At 36.7% G+C, this 17,157-nt stretch overlaps 2 protein-coding genes across 4 annotated transcripts; one reads left to right on the forward strand and one right to left on the reverse strand.

Annotated features, from left to right (window-relative positions):
• The first annotated feature begins 318 nt into the window (after window positions 1-318).
• On the forward strand, window positions 319-2,646 carry LOC125058216. Its single transcript, XM_047662259.1, has 2 exons — window positions 319-787; window positions 1,853-2,646. Exons 1-2 carry the CDS (start codon window positions 613-615, stop codon window positions 2,644-2,646), a joined length of 969 nt encoding a protein of 322 aa, XP_047518215.1. The 5' UTR covers window positions 319-612.
• On the reverse strand, window positions 789-3,256 carry LOC125058204 (protein ANTAGONIST OF LIKE HETEROCHROMATIN PROTEIN 1-like). 3 transcript variants are annotated; one of them, XM_047662245.1, is made up of 3 exons: window positions 3,149-3,241; window positions 2,787-3,044; window positions 789-1,725 (listed from the first exon to the last, which is right to left on the reverse strand). In XM_047662245.1, exons 1-3 carry the CDS (start codon window positions 3,178-3,180, stop codon window positions 822-824), a joined length of 1,194 nt encoding a protein of 397 aa, XP_047518201.1. In that variant the 5' UTR covers window positions 3,181-3,241; the 3' UTR covers window positions 789-821. The 3 variants fall into 3 exon arrangements, 2 of the variants coding, with proteins under 2 accessions (XP_047518201.1, XP_047518200.1); XM_047662244.1 differs by lacking the exon at window positions 3,149-3,241 and having other exon boundaries at window positions 2,787-3,094; XR_007118336.1 differs by lacking the exon at window positions 789-1,725 and adding an exon at window positions 2,567-2,682 and having other exon boundaries at window positions 2,787-3,256.
• Between the last annotated feature and the right edge of the window lie 13,901 nt (window positions 3,257-17,157).

Raw genomic sequence — 17,157 nt, forward strand, 5'->3', positions numbered from 1 at the left:
AACAAACTTGTAAGTGCGATGAGCACAATTCCGGTAAGATCGACCTCCATTTATATTTCTAATTTCGATCCGTCTTTTAACGATTTCGATATTGGTGTGAGGAGGTAGACTCTGCACGGTTGTCTAATTATTGGGATGATCGTGATTGCTTATCTCAGATTGGATATTGTTTAAAAGGAGATGCTAAAGTGTGGCTAAATGAGTGGCCGAGTAATGATCGTAGTTGGTCTAACTTTAAAAGGGAATTTAAATCACTTTGTCCGCAGCGAGTAGACATAGCAAATATTTTATTCAACGTAATGAAAACCGACTCTGAGGCCTCTTTTCCATTACACGGTTTCTCGCCGTGAAAATCTACGGTTAATTCGCCGCGTGTAGGCACGGTCGTCAGTGTGGTATGGATCACTATATGAGCTTGTCGACATGCACGGTGGCGCCAAGGCACGGCGCCGCGGCCGCGTGCGCCGTGACTGCCCCTCGGCGCGCCGCGTCTACGCACGGCGTGATTTTCACCAGTGTTGTATGGCAGTCTATCGGGGTGTGTCGACGGTGCCGGACGTACGCACGGATTCGTGACCGCTTATATACGCTGTTTCGCGATTTTATTATAAAATGAACATAAATCAAGAATTATTAATTACGTTGATTCAAGAAAGGCCTGTAATATGGGATAAGACCATCGACGATTATAAAAATAAGCGGCTTAAATATGATTCCTGGAAAGAAATATTTATTCATTTCCAGCCCACATTTGAAGATTTAAGTGGTGATGAGAAAAACAAGTTTGGTAAGTTACAGATATTTAATTATTAACTTTTTACTTATGCATAGTTGTTTTGATAGGAGAGGCGACCTTCGTTAGATACAAAATATTGTGCAAATCTGTTGCGAACTTCATTAGCCGCCAAACTTCCGCGAACTGCATTCGTGATAGGTAACTGGATTAGTTCCGATTCTGAATCAAGGGTGGACTCATTTTCACTCGCATTGTGAAACTGAAAGTTTTCCTGCTTATGTATAAAATTTTGCAAAACACAACATGTTTTCACAATATCAACTGCCAAATCGATGGACACATTCATTGGCCGGTGAAAAATTCGCCATTTATTGGATAAAATGCCAAACGCACATTCAACAAATCTTCGCGCTCTTGTGAGTCTGTAGTTAAATGTACGTTTTAATTGATCAAGCTGATGACCACCAAATGGACGAAGCAAGTGATAATGCAAAGCAAAGGCTTCGTCCGCAACGAACACATATGGCAAATCGTAGTCAATTCCAGGCAAACGTGTTGCATCGGGTAGATTTAATCCGTTGTTTGTTAAATTTTTCCAAAATGGGGTCTCTTTAAACACACTGGAATCACACTCCTTTCCGTAGGCGCCAACGTCAACAAATATAAAGTTGTAATCGCTATCTACTACTGCCATCAAAACTATAGAAAAAAAATGTTTGTAATTTAAAAACATCGAGCCACTATCAATTGGCTTAATAAGTCTGATGTGTTTTCCATCGACCGCTCCTAAGCACAGCGGGAAGTTGGAAGATTCTTGAAATTTGCTTGCAATGTGTAGCCAGTCTTCTTTAGATGGCATTTTCATATATTCTTTATACAGTTCTAACCAAATGTAGTGGCATACTTCACGTACGATGCAACTTATGGTTTTTATTCCAATTCTATAGCTGTAGTATAGGTCAGTAAAGGTATCTCCTGTTGCTAGATACCTGAAATATAAAACAAAACGGTTCAGGTTCAAATACTAAAACCCCATTTTAGGTCGGGGTCGATTCAGTTTAGGTCGGGGGTTTTCATAAATTTTGAATTTAATAATTATTATTTATTTATTTTCAGGGCAAATGGTGATGAAGAAGTGGACCAATATGAAAGATAGCTGGATAAAATATGACAAAAAAATTAATGAATGTAAGTCTGGTTCTTCAGCAAAAAAAATAAGAAAATATATGTTCTATGATGAAATGATGTTCCTAAAAAAAAATGTTGAGCATCGCAAGACCGATTCTAACATGACTGAACATGTTCATGATTCTAGCCTCAGTAATGAAAATTTTGATAGTGCAGTCCCGAATCAATCAAGCTCGGGATACACTGAACGGAGTGAGACGCAAAGGGCTAAAAAAAAAAGAAAAAATGAACTAAGTGAAGTTGACATTAGGTTTATGAAGTTTATGGATTCAGCAGAACGAGATGAGAAAAAGAAAAGCCGTAGTATGAACTTTTTTATGGGAATCGCTGATACAGTTGACAAGTTCAGTGATGAAAATATGATAGACTTTCAGTTTCAAGTAATTTCAATAATTAAAAATATTCAACAAAGACAGTGTACTCAGTATATACCTACATCAAGAAACCAATGGGATCAAGGCCATCAAGGATATTTAAGTGGTACAGCATCCTCAAATGCGCAATCGTCAACATATGGATATTCTACAGCTGCTAGATCGAGCTATGGAATAAGTCGTCCACAGACGTCTTCTCATGATTTTGGACACGGTTCTGGTTTAGAGCCAATCCACTACCGACCCGAATCACAATTATCTGTACATAGTGTAAATGCGGAAAGTATCTCGGCAGATTCTCAAGTTTCTATTGAAGACGAATTCGATTTTAGTACCGCACTTGAGTAGCATTTTCAGCGTAGTGTATTTTTTGATTTACTTGTTCTTAAATTAATAATTATTAAAATTCAATTACATGTAATAATTTTGTTTGTGTGCAATAAACAATTTTAAACTAAAATATGTCATTTAATTTTGTACCTACTTACCTCAGAGTTACAGCCAATCTTTCTGCGGGCGATATACTCTCTCGCATAAAAGTATCTTGATGTTTTAGTTCCTGGGATAATTTTTGGAGCAAGTTGTCGAATGTAGTTTTCTGCATTCTAAAATAATTGTAAAACTTGTCTTCATCTTCTCTCAATTGATTCTTGACAAGTGTATGAAACGCGCCATATTCCTCCCTTTTTTCTAAAATCGGATGTATCCAAAACCTTACTTCCCTTTTTTTTTCTATTTTCTTTTTCCTATATATGTAATAAGCAACTATAATCTTTTTTTTCGTAAGAAAATTCATGACGCAGCACGTCCTACACAGCCCGAGTAAAAAGCGCTACTAGCCAGTACTTACCAATGTCTCGCGCGGTGATTTTGCCGTATCATGTACAAGCTAGCACGTTTTTTCAACCGTACGGCTTACACACCGTACGTTTGAACAACCGTGTAATGGAAAAGATGCCTGATAGTTATCCCACGTATGCGGAATACGCTAGACGCTCTTTATTATGATTGCGTGTCGTACGGGTAATGAGTGATTAGTTAATTGTCGCAGTAGTTATTCGGGGTGTTAACTTGTGGGTACAAGTTCGCGCCGTCGCGACTAGTGCTAATTTATCATCGAAAGACCTAGTTAAATTCCTCTCATTATTTACCAAGTCCCTAGAACCGCGCTCTATATTACAAAATCATGTTAAAAAGACAAATTTGCGAGCTAATTCCCGAAAGCGAGATTATTTTACGACAAATATTAAATGTTTTTCATGTGGGGAAATTGGTCATAGACAAATTTTGTGTCCTAAAAAAACTAAGTATGAAAACGCACCTGGGTCTACAAACAATACAAGTTTAAATAAAAGGCAGTTTTTTTAATGATAAAATAATTTGCACATTTTGTAAGAGGGTAGGACATAAAACGGAGGACTGTTTTGTTCGACAGCGTTCTGACTCGAGCGGTAGGCTAAATGTTAACTTTTGTAGTGATTCATTAGCTAATTGCTATAAGCAAAATGATGTTACAACTGCCAGGTAGTGGGTCGACGGTATCTTTAATTTCCGAGTTTGTAACTAAGTGTTTACGGTAAACTCAAATATCGTGTTTTCTTGTATTACGCGGCTTAGGAAGCCAAGACATCGAAGTATCTTTTTGTACTACTCTGACAGTAGAATTTTCTGAGATATCGCTTGAAATATATTTTTATGTAGTGTGCGATAAAAGCATGTATATCCCGATGATCGTGGCGACCGACGTGTTAAATCGGGATGACGTTATCTATACACGTACTCGCGGTGTGCAAAGGCTTACCAACTGTGTTGAGAGAGTTATGACTATCGAATCTACCGACGTCGTACAAGTAAATACTCCGCTGTTAGGGTTTGATAGGGAACGTTTAATGAGCATAGTTAAAAAAAATCATACATTTCTTAGTAGTTGGGACGGCTAATACCACGGTTGTTTACCGCCCTTATAAAATGTCGTACGATGAAAAATTACGCGTAAGAGAAATAATAAAAGACCTATTGAATAAAAAATAATTAGAGAGCCTGACTTTCTAATTATTCTGAGTATTCTAGTCAAATTTTACTTGTAAAGAAAAAAGACGGGTCAGATAGGATTTGTGTCGATTTTAGGACCCTAAACTCAGAGACAGTCAAATATTTATCGGCTAGGTAAAGCACCTATTTTACTTGCAATGGTCAGGTAAGGCCGAGCTCGCACAAGATACGAATAAATTGATAAAAACGTTTTAAAATGCAATATCTTTGTTTGGTACGCCCATGTCAATTGTAGCCGATCGTGGACGAATGTATGAGAATAGTTTATTTGTTAAATGGAATAAAGATTTAGGTTGTAAATTACATTTCACAACACCTGAGATGCATCAAAGTAATGGTCAAGTTGAACGATATTGTAGAACAGTAATGAATATGATTTGTGTTGAGTCTAATTACGGAAAAGAAAAGTGGTCTAATATCTTATGGAAACTACAGCTCACCTTGAACATTACTATGCAAAAATTTACTAAATTGGCACGTATGAATTTGTTAGTTGGTAGTAATATAGCAACGCCTGTTATTAAATCTTTAGTGCGAGATGTTGCTTTAGAAGCCACCAGTCCAAACCGAGAGTCGCTACGTGAACTTGCCCGTCAACAGGCCTCACAGCGATTAGAGGAAAACCGTGTATCTCAAGATGCTCGCGTCAATAAAAATCGCAGGACACCAAAATCATTCCAAAAGGGCGTGTAGAGGTGTAATTAACACTAAAGGCGATTTTGTATTGGTGCAAAAGGCGAGTCAATCTGTTGGCAAGCTAGACTCCTGTATGCGCGGACCATATGTGGTTTTAGCGGTGTTGTCGCAGGGCATGAACTAAAATTGGTCGCTGGTTTCTATGGTAAGACCATGCTGATGCCCTGGCGCGGGGTATGGACCCATGATGTGTGTGCCGCATTCTTTGAGAGTAAGTAATTTTTACTTGCCTTTTTCAAAACTTGTATTTGTTGATAAATGTTTTGTGAGAACTGACATTTTATTAGGACTGCTTTTCATATACTTAGAACCTAATTTTATTAAAGACCTGCGGGAGTCTTGTATGATAGTAATGGAGTCACTCTTACTATCAAAAGCAATGGAGTCGCTCTTGCTTAGTGTGATATACAGTAATGGAGCCACTCTTACTGTTGAAAGCAATGGAGTCGCTCTTGCTTAGTGTGTTGTACAGTAATGGAGTCACTCTTACTGTTGAAAGCAATGGATTCGCTCTTGCTTAGTGTGTTGTACAGTAATGGAGACACTCTTACTGTTGAAAGCAATGGATTCGCTCTTGCTTAGTGTGTTGTACAGTAATGGAGTCACTCTTACTGTTGATAGCAATGGAGACACTCTTGCTATGTGAAATAAATGAAATAATGGATGCGCTCTTATTTCAATTTGATATTGTGTTCTACACAATTAGTCATTTCGAGTGATGTTGTGTCGAAAGTAATGGATGCGCTCTTACTTTCGATGTAAGTAATGTTAATTTAACGTTATAATAATCAAAATGACGATAGTCCTTCCTCACAACAACCGCACGCGATAGCAGTCATCTCCTGATCTAGTTTCAAGGCGCCAGACGGGCGAGGACGCACCGTCGTCAGGAGAGGCCGAATAGGCTGTAAAAACTCAACTGAAGCGTACGAGTGGGGTATACTGGACTAAACTGGTTTTCAGGCTATAAAAGCACGGCGCGTGGTGTGGCGCACTCACTTCTTCGCCGCCTCGCACTGAATAATATAGACGTCACTTACAGTTATTGTTGTTGAATTTGTGGTCATGTGTTCTTTATTAATTAATAGTAGTTGTGTGGTAAATTTCGTGTAATCTAATTTGTTTTTTTTAAGTAATTTTATTTGTTAATTTCTTACTGTACATTAAAATTAGGAGTTTATATTAACATGGTTAACAAATTGCTTAATTACTTATTTAATATATTTGAACCGACTTTATATTGTGTTACAGGTTAAGGCATCAGAAAGATCTGGTGCAGGAACAGCAGAAATTCATGTCCCTAAGTTGTGGTACTATAGTGAAATGTTCTTAGCAGATGTGGATGTACACAAGATCAGTGAATTCCATCCTCGATGACATGCCATTTGAAGATAGTGCTGAGATACATGCATACGTTATACTATTTTATCATCTTTTTTTTTTTTAAACTCTTGCCAACTGACACCTTCCCCATTAAAATATTGCACAAAGGCTTCCCTTACATTTTTTGCATTACTGCTGGCATTCCTATCTATATATATATATAAAAGAAAGTCGTGTTAGTTAAACCACTTATAACTCAAGAACGGCAGAACAGATTTGGCTGAAAATTGGTAGGAAGGTAGCTTAGAGCCTGGAGACGGACATAAGACTTTTTATCCCGTTCGACAGCGTTCCCGTGTGACTTGACATGAAACGTCAGTCACTATAAAACGTTGTATAACAAAACAGAATCAGACTTGGAATAACAAAACGCGAATGACACCTATGTAATTGACGTATAATGACAGCTATGTAATGACGTATGGATGACAATTTGATATTTGTAAGAAATCAATATTAAAACTATTTCTATTAAATAAATAATTAACAATTATAATGTAATGATAGTGCCATTGCCCATTCGTATAAACAGTGAAGTGAACTATAAAACTCGGTATGGTTGAAAATATGAGTTTTGAAATAAATTTTTAGGTGAATTGAAGTGAAGTGAAGTTCAATTAATAATGCCGCGACCAAGACGATCTTTCCCGACAAAGCCGTAATGCAAGAAGAATACGAAATACTGCAAATGAAAGGACTGAAGAAGAACAAGAAATTGCACGTGAACAGCGCCGCGATAGTATGGCTCGACTTCGTGCTTCTCAATCAAGAGAGCAAAATGAAGCAGCCCGTGAAACAGCTCGGTTGGCAATGCAGAATCGTCGAGCGAACAACAAAGGTCAACAAATAGATAATTTGCGACGCAGAACAAGATATTTATCAAGTGCTGATTTATATCGAGCAGCGTTTCAATACGATTGCAGCAATGATTACAGCTTGCATTGGGCAAATGGACGTTGTTTGCGAGTATTGTGGTGCATTGAAGTTTTCCGGAGAAACGCCTGGATTATGCTGCCTTAATGGTAAAGTGAAATTGCCATTGTTGACTCCGCCACATGAGCCATTGTATTCATTGCTTTGTGGCGAAACACAAGAATCACGCCACTTTCTTGCAAATACTCAAAAATACAATGGTTGTTTCCAAATGACGTCATTTGGGGCAGATATTATCGTAGAACGAGGATTTAATCCGACATTTAAGGTATTTATTTTTGTACTTACATAGAATGTAGTTAAAGAATAACTTACTTTATCTATTGGTATGTATTATATTTGCTAATTCTGAACTCTACTCTCCCACCGAAAAAAGTGTAACCCAGTTAATACTGTCTGGTTTTTATTTTGTAGATACAAGGACAGATTCATCGAATTGGATCATTACTACCTTTCGAAGATACACAGAATAAATTTTTACAAATATATTTCATGGGCAACATGGAAGAACAACTTGATCGACGCCTAGGGATCAATGCCGGAATGAAGCAATTCTTCAAGACTTGCAGTGTCTGCTTCATGAACATCATGCGTCGGTCAGGTTGTTTAAGAGTGCTTTAGAGCGCATGCCAAGTGATGACTATAAAGTTGTCATCAAAGCAGATAAACGACCATCTGGAACACACGAAAGGACATTTAATGCTCCAACAGTAGACGAAGTTGCCATCCTGATTGTTGGTGAACAATTAGAAAAACGCGATATTGTGCTTACACGTCGCAATAGTGGGCAACTGCAACAAATATCTGAAACTCATCGATCATATGACGCATTGCAATACCCGCTGATGTTTTGGCAAGGAGAAGATGGATATTATTTTAATATTAAAATGATAAATCCATTGAATGGTGAGTATCAGTATCATAATTTATTTCATTTATTTGTGAAAGACACTGATTTAAAATAATGCTTATAAAAAAAAATTTAATGTCTGTATTGTTTGCATTTAAAATTTGCCTTTGAAATGGTTAATTATCAAATTTTTAATTTCAGGTGAACAAACGCAATGGTTTGATGATTCGTCAAAATGCTGACAACTATTTGCTGCGGTTTCGTCGGTTGTTTCAGCAGTATTGCGTTGACATGTATGTAAAAATAGAAACGGAACGTTTAACATTCATTAGGTTGAACCAAGCCAAACTGCGTTCTGAGGAGTACATCCATTTACGTGATGCAGTTAGTACTGAAGGAAATGCAGCTAATATTGGTCGATTAACTATTCTGCCGGCGACGTACAATGATAGTCCACGTCATATGCATGTGTATACTTTTACCTGTAATCCAAAATGGATAGAAATCACTCAATTACTGCTTCCCAGACAAACATCAAGTTATAGACACGACATCACAGCACGTATATTCAGGCAAAAAATTCGGTCCCTGATGAACTTTATTGTTAAACAAAAGTCTTTGGAGATACTCGATGCTGGATGTATTCAATCGAATGGCAAAAGCGAGGCCTGCCGCACGCACACATTCTTATTTGGTTAGGAAATAATTCAGCCTGACCAAATAGATCATCTATGTGCCGAGATTCCTGATTATGAAGTCGATACAGACCTACATGATGTTGTTACTACTAATATGATTCATGGACCGTGTGGTGCCATTAATCCCCAATCACCTTGCATGGTCGATGGCACTTCATCCCGGCCTACTCCCCAAATTTTGGAAATTTATGGGAGACGGGTGTGAAGTCTATTAAGCACCACCTACGAAGAATCCTTAATACTAACCTTACCTATGAAGAGCTTACGACGGTTCTCTGTGGAATTGAGGCGTGCTTGAACTCAAGACCGCTTTGCCCGCAGGAAGACAGCACGTTGGAACCATTAACTCCGGGTCATTTTTTAATAACTGAAGCTCCTGTAACCGTGCCTGATGTGAACGTGAAAGACGCTAAAATAAGTAACCTGACACGTCGGCAATACACGCAAAAACTGCTGAACGACTTCTGGTCAAGATGGCAAAAAGAATACTTGACGCGGCTGCAACAAAGACCGAAATGGTTAAAACGCGAAGACGAATTCAAAATAGGAGACATTGTCCTCATAAAACAGGACAATTTGCCACCAGGAAAGTGGCATATGGGACGAATAATCGATAAGCATCCTGGCCCCGACGGTCTTACCAGAGTCTATAGTGTAAAGAGTGGTGATCATATAGCAAAGCGATGCGTAACCAAATTATGTCCATTGCCCATCGAAATAGATTAGTGCTATATAGTTGTTAAAATTTATTATTGTACTATTCTTCTTTGTATAAATTCTTCTGACCGCACCGATAACTTAATAATTGTTGTAGAAGCAAACTCAAAGCATGTAAGTTTAAGCATGCACCTATAAGTTTTGTTAATTTTACTTATTTTGAAAGGACTTCAGTAGTCCTTTGGTGGGCGGCTTATGGTGATTCTATTTTGCAATTTAAATCTAAAAATATGTAGTCTCAATTATTTTAACGATGAAATTTAGTTGCCAATATACATTTGTGAAGTAAAGACGTGTTTCTCTAAACGATCCGCCGGCACGATACAAACTAGACCTTACGACCTAACCAATGATAAAAGTCCGTTCATTGTCCACGTCTCCCGGGAAGTAGACGACCCATCTTCCGGAGCTTCTTTACGTGCTATTACATTCGGTCAGTTTATGCATAAGGACAAAATTAGTTCTTCAAAGATTGGTACGCGAAGCCATTGAAATAAAAAAACACCCTAATTTCAATAGAGAAGACGGCCTAAAATTGTCAAACACCTGGGATCCAATAATATCCAAATTCTCAAGAAAAACAATCCGCGAAAATAGATCACACTCGTTGGATTAGTCGATACCAACTCCGGGGAAATAAATACAGATAATGCAACTTTCTCTACAGCTGTGATACTTTTTGACATCCAACACCTTTTGTCTTCAGTCACCGTGACCACGCACGCTGTAAAGCACGCGAAACGTCGGATAAATTTAAAATTATGTTAAATAATTGTAAATTAATAATAATACATAACTTTAATCCGGTTAAAAAGTTTTTTCTTTAAAATTAGTTCTGCCATACACGATTGCGTAAAAAATGTAGGCCGTAACAAAATTAGCGTTGAGTTCTCTTCTGCTGAAGCTGCCAACAACTTTCTTCAAAGCTATTATCCCTACTTATAACATAACCAGAATGGGGTTGGTCAGAGGTGTAGCAGTGGACTTGTCAATGGACGAACTCGTCATTAAAGCTTCTTCCTCGATGTGGTGAGGTATTATTGTCAAGGCGACTGAACCGAAAATCAGTTACTGAGGGTGTCACCACCTGGGTGCCTACCCAATCTGCCGTCCTGACCTTCAGGGGGCAAATGTTCCCTGCTAAGGTTTACTCTTACCACACTTCCCTCCCTGTCGAAACCTACAAACTTCCAACCATACAGTGCCTGAACTGCTGCTATGTTAGTCTCAGTCCACGCGCCGTGGCGACCGGATCATTTTTAACGCGCTCCCGACCGAAACAAGTGTTTTATCAGTGAAAAAATAGCTAAAAATAAGTGTTATACATCAAAAGAAGAGCAACACAGTGGTGCTTTTGTATTTTTGATACGAGTTCTGTATAAAAAGATATAAGTGCGTTTCTGGAGGAAAAACTAAAAGTGATTGCGGCTCGAAATCTAAATCGATGACCCATTGTTTTTAAGTGTTTATTAAAGGTGTTAAAAAGGTGATTAAAACAATATTAAAATATAAAAAATCCATTGAGCAGTTTTGGAGAAATTTGAAGTTCTACCTCTACAACATAGAAAAAGTTGCCCTTCAGCCATTTGTGGAAAGCTCTTTGAAAGAGCTTTCCAACGCCATATCGCACAACAATCTTCGACAAAGGAGTCTATGATACTCTTCGGCAACTAACCAAATCCTCCCCGCTCAAAGCGGAAAATGAAAAACGACTCGACCCAATGATTATTATAAAGGGAATTAATAAATCAACACCAGAAGAAGAAGTAATCGACACAATTCGGGATCAAAATCCCGAACTGACCAACGAAAAATTCTCCATTAAATTCCGCCGTAATAATCGCAACAACCTTTTCAACCTTGTTCTCTCAACCTCCCCCTCCGCTTTGCGCAAGTTTGTCGAAATGGGCCACGTCGCTATTTCTTATCTATACGAGTATGTACACTGCTCTAATTTTTCACCTTTTCTCCAGTGTAGACATTGTCTTAACTTTGGGCACACCAGAGGCAGATGCCCTGCGCCCCCACCTGCGCTAAATGTGCCGGTCAACATGACACCATTGAATGTAAATCTACTGAAACCAGCTCACACATAAACACCAGTGTTAACTGCAATGAGCATAATGCTCAGTTCAAAACTAACACTAACGTCACCCACCGCGCCGACAGCGACACGACACATCAGTGTGCACACTCACCGTCACGACAGTAAGCATCACGACACGCCACGACACGTGAGTATGTTTCCGCCTCAACGCGTGACACGGGTCACCAGACCTTTCAAAGACAAAACCACATTCATTCACCTATATATGTGCAGTCCCAGTTGGAGTACGCCTGTCCAATCTGCAATCCCTATTACACTATATATGTCACAAAACTGGAGGATGTACAAAATAAAGTTTTACATGTTTTAAATTATCACATGAATGGTGGTAGGGCTAAATACAAGGAACTTAAAAAAAATTACTTTCTTTGAGTACTAGGCTTACGCCTTTGATAGATTGTGTCACTATAAGAAAAATATGTGTACATGAACTAACTTGTTCAGATCTCTTGAACTCTTAACATTCAAGTGGTGAAGGAAAAACAAGTGAGGCTCGTGCTAAATTTCGGTTATGTTTTGCTTGTAGTGAGGACAAAGTGACTGACATGAGGCCTTGTTCTTTCAGGTCAGAGATTAAAGAGGTGAAACTGTCTGCACTACTACGCCCTCTCATATTGTACAGTTTTTTTGGGCGGGAACTCCAAAAAGAGCGCGCGTACATTTTGAGTTCTTATTAATTTTAAAATAAATAGCAGAATTTAGAAGTAGTGACTTAGAAATGGAGGGTAACGAGTGGGGCGGGGATAACCCGCCCACCTCAAATAAACGTCCTCGCGTGGAGGATCGTGGTGATGACCCCAAGGCGGACTCTGGCGTTGGCGGTGAGCGTAATGACTCTTATTTACCGTTTTACAAACCAAATTATAAAAGTCTGTATCCGGAGAACTCTGCTAATACCGACTTTAAAGTATTTGTCGATGCAAGAAGAAATAAGGACAGTCTGGGCAACAAGAGCCCCATTTACTTAAACCACAATTTTGCAACTGAAGTTAAAGGTGTGACGGCAATTCAAAGAGTGAAAGCCAGTAAAATTGCAATTATTTTTAAACAGTATAATACAGCAAATAACTTTATACCAATTCATATTTTTTTTTAATACGAAATGAAAGTTTTCATTCCTGCTGCGCAGATTGAAAAGACAGGAATCATAAAATTTGTTCCGACTAACATTTCCAATATTACATATAGTTGTACAGTAGGCTATCATCAATATACGAAATTATTGCGATCAGAAGACTTACAAAGAAAGTAGGGCATGAGTATGTTCCTTTACAAACTGTAAGCATTACTTTTCTATCTAATATTCTACCAGATAATATACAATACGACTTATTCTCTATCCCACAAAAAACAGTGTTCAGCAAAAATCAATGTTAATAATTATGAAATATTTTAATTATAAAAATATATGATCACTATAAAATCATTTTTAACTTAGTTTTATTAAACACATGACATTTCTAGACGTCTATTTATACTTCAAAAATAAAAATAGTAGTTTATCTGTCATAATTTTAAATCAATTGTGAAAAATAAACGTCAAAATGCGCCGCACAGGTTTATCTATAGTAAGTTTTATTTTATTTTTATGTTTGTACTCCTAAATATGCAGGTTTTTAATAAAATACACATGCCTAAATGTTTGTTTTAACACATTTTTATATATATGCTGTTGTCGCTATGAGAATTAGTATGTTTTTGCCGTGTTTTTTACTAACGTATATATATAATACAATACCTATACAATGCCGCAGTTGCAGTAATTTACCTTTCGTTGATGGTGTATAGAATAATATACATTGCTAACTGCACGGAATGAATATTTTAATGGACTTTACTATAAAAATTAAATTGCAAGTATGTCTGTCTTATATATTAAACCAATTTTATTACAATTTAAAAGACAGTTGAACTTATGTTTGACTGCCTCGTTGATATAGTGGTTGTAGAAAGCTACACACAAAGTTGGGGTTCGATTCCCACAAAAAATACACATATTATTATTACTGAAATACTACATAACTGATATATAAATATATATCTATAATACAATATGGTTTGGCTTTACTATAACGTTGGGTTTTTTGCATGTTTCTTTTGCTTTGGGTTTAGGCTGCTATAAATTATGTTGAGGGAAAATTATGGTATATTTAGTTTAGGAACAATCAGACAAAATACAAAATAGACTCAAAGATGCTGCTACTAACCTGCTAACTGAAAAGGCTTTGAAAAAGAAAGAATTATTATATACTTAGTATTGTCAAGTGGGTTGATAATAAACAGGTCACATTGGTGAGTTCTTATGATGATGCATACCCTGTCGAAAATATAAAACGATTCGGCAAAGAAGCAAAATCTCGTGTTGATGTAAAATGTCCTAAAATTGTTAAAGACTATAATCGTCACATGAGAGGTGTCGATTTGGCAGACATGCTGATTGCATTATATCGCACTGGAATAAGATGGCACAGGTGGTATATGAAAATTTTCTCGCAGCTTTTGAATATACTCGTAGGCATCAACAACGCTTGGCTTTACGTCACAGACATAACAAAATGATAAACACCACTAGAAAGCAGGATCGTCTAGAAGATTTTAGGTATGAAATCTACAGTGGCCTACCGAAACGAGGTCGAAAGATTTCAGTGAAAAATTTAGACGTAATACCGGACAAAGCAAATATAAAAAGTTGTATCTGAACGACCATGCGATGATGTCCGGTGTGACAAATATGATCATTGGCCGCAAATAACCGGATATAAGAGGTGTAAGTACTGCAAAGTTGGCCAGGCAAGTACGATGTGAACAAAATGTAAGGTTCATCTTTGTTACGTGAAGAATCGAAAATGTTTTTTGGAGTACCACTGCAAGCAATAGGGTCTCTGAATTATTAAATTACGATTATTTTGTTGTTCAAGAAAGATTAATTTTATTAAACATTTTATTTCCACCAAGACAGTTATTTTTATTTTAAATCATGTTATTAACAATAATCTTTTGGTATATATTAAAAACTACTAGTAACATTTCAACTCTACCTAAACATACCAATGTATAGCATAATATACATTCCTGAAAATGCGATAATCACTGTACGTGTAGCAATGTATAGAATAGTATACATCTTGTTTTTCCAAAATTTTCATGTCACGTTTTTTTTATTTATTTTTTTGATGATTTTTATGCCCCAAAGAAGCTACCTATATAATTTTTTTTGCTTTTCTTCTAAAAAAGAATCTTGCCACGATAAGGGTTAAGAAAGTCTTGTGTTAAGTGTTAAATTGATTTCTATAAACAAAGTGCGACCAAAGTCGATTTTGACATTTTTTTGATGATTTTATTTGGATTTTTTTTTATCAAGAAAAAACTTTTCCCGGAAAGGAGGTGGCACTACTTCACTGAAACTTCAAAGAACTTTTGGAACAAAATAAGCAACTAAAAACACAAACATCCAGACACCTTTACAAAAGTGTCAAAAACAGAATATTATTAACAGATTTTTTTGAAAAATAATACGAGTAGTACCTGGGATGATAGTAATGCCAAACAAAAAGAAATGGATAGATTGGTGGCCGAAATGATTTCGTTACAAAACTTGCCATTTAGTTTTGTGGAAGGTGTGGGGTTTAAAAGAGTAATGCAGGCAGCATTACCTCGTTATCATCGGAAGGTTAAATCAAAAAATCGGAGGTTTTGGAATCATAGCGAATAATTTGAACAATATTTTGAAAGACTGGAAATTAAGCTCGGAATCAGTTCATTGTATTTTACGCGACAGAGGTTCTATTATGAAAATGGCTAATTTCACTGATGCTAACTGTACTATTCATCAACTACAATTGTGTGTTCGATCGGCGATGGAAAGCGAAGAATATCTCTTGCCAGTGATTACAAAGTGCAAAAAAATTGCGACTGACTTCAATAATTCTTTAATTGCTCATAATGAATTGAAGCATATTCAAATTGAAAGATTGAACCAATCAGAACTAAGTATTCTTCAGGAATGTTCCACTCGGTAAGTTTTTTAAACTAAAATATTCATGCAATGAAACCTATTAGGTACCTATGTATAGATATTTTTTTTGTTTTATTAATTTTGACCCTAGTTTTATTTTTAATTTTTAATGTGCTGGAAAATAAGGGGTTGGGTCGTTGAAAGCGATAGCGGGTACCAAATCCGATGGAGAAATGGACGAACAAGAAGATACTCTAGTGGGGGAGGAAGCACAGAGCGGCCTGGAGGAAAGTCTGGAGAGCTGGAAGGATCAGTATATCCAGTCAGTACGTATACCACAAAACATGAAAACTAAAAATCAGGCCGATGCTGTGCTAACCAAAATATCAAAAAAACTCGATGAGCCGAGACAACCCCCAATACAACCACAAAAATATGCAAGTTTTGGACAAAATGTGGCTGAAAAAATGAGGAGCTTGCCGCCAAATGTCGCAATACATTGCGAAAAATTATAAGTCATACTTTGTGTTACGACCTTTGTAATCTCAATGTTATGTCGAGAATTGTCACTGAAACAAAGTTTAATTATTTTAGCTGATTTCACTGAAAAATTGTAATTTGAGTGCCAATAATTTGATATTCATAATATTTATTATCCCATAGAATAGAAAGAAAAGAAATATTAGATTTTACAAGATTTGATTAAAATTTTATATTTCTTTCAGCTGATGACAGAGAGCAAGCTTCTGTATCCATTGTGCTACAAGATCACTTTGTGAAAAGACCATAGTAGTCTTAAAAGTAAGTTTTATCAAAGCAATATTATAAAATGGTAGTTTATGTGACCAAAGAATGGTCAATATGCGCATGATCGCTAGTCTATACCAGTTAGCTTTTTTTACTTTAATAAAAACACTAGACACAAATTGTAGTACTGGAATAGATAGGATCAACACTAAAACCATAAAATGTGTACCGTTAAACGGGGTGAATAGAACTCACGGGGGGAATAGAGAAAAACACTTGGCATAATTTTAAACCTTAATTTATATAACTGAGTGATACCAGTAAACAAAACCGTATCTTTACTCATTTGGTAGTTTTATTTTCCTTGGTCTGGCAACATTTTATTTATGGCAACTTCGCTAAAAACGTCAAAACTAAATTTCAAAGTTGACCAAAAAAAAGTCGTTAAAGTGCAAGTGAGTTTGAACATTCGTAATTTAGAGAATTTTGGCGATAGAAGTCAATAAATATCTTCTAATTACAGTCAGTGTTATCATAAATATATTGTGCTATAATTGTTGAGGTAAGAATATACATTATTATAATTAATTAGAATTATTTTGTAAGTCTAGTTTACTTTAATTTTTTGAGGTCAAAAGACACGCGAAGGGGGTGAATAGACACACCTGAGGGTTTAATGAGCACGCGAATATGGTTAATAGATACAGCAAAGGGGTGAATA

The sequence above is a fragment of the Pieris napi genome, chromosome 18 (assembly GCF_905475465.1).
Source record: "Pieris napi chromosome 18, ilPieNapi1.2, whole genome shotgun sequence".
In the NCBI taxonomy this organism is placed as follows: domain Eukaryota; kingdom Metazoa; phylum Arthropoda; class Insecta; order Lepidoptera; family Pieridae; genus Pieris; species Pieris napi.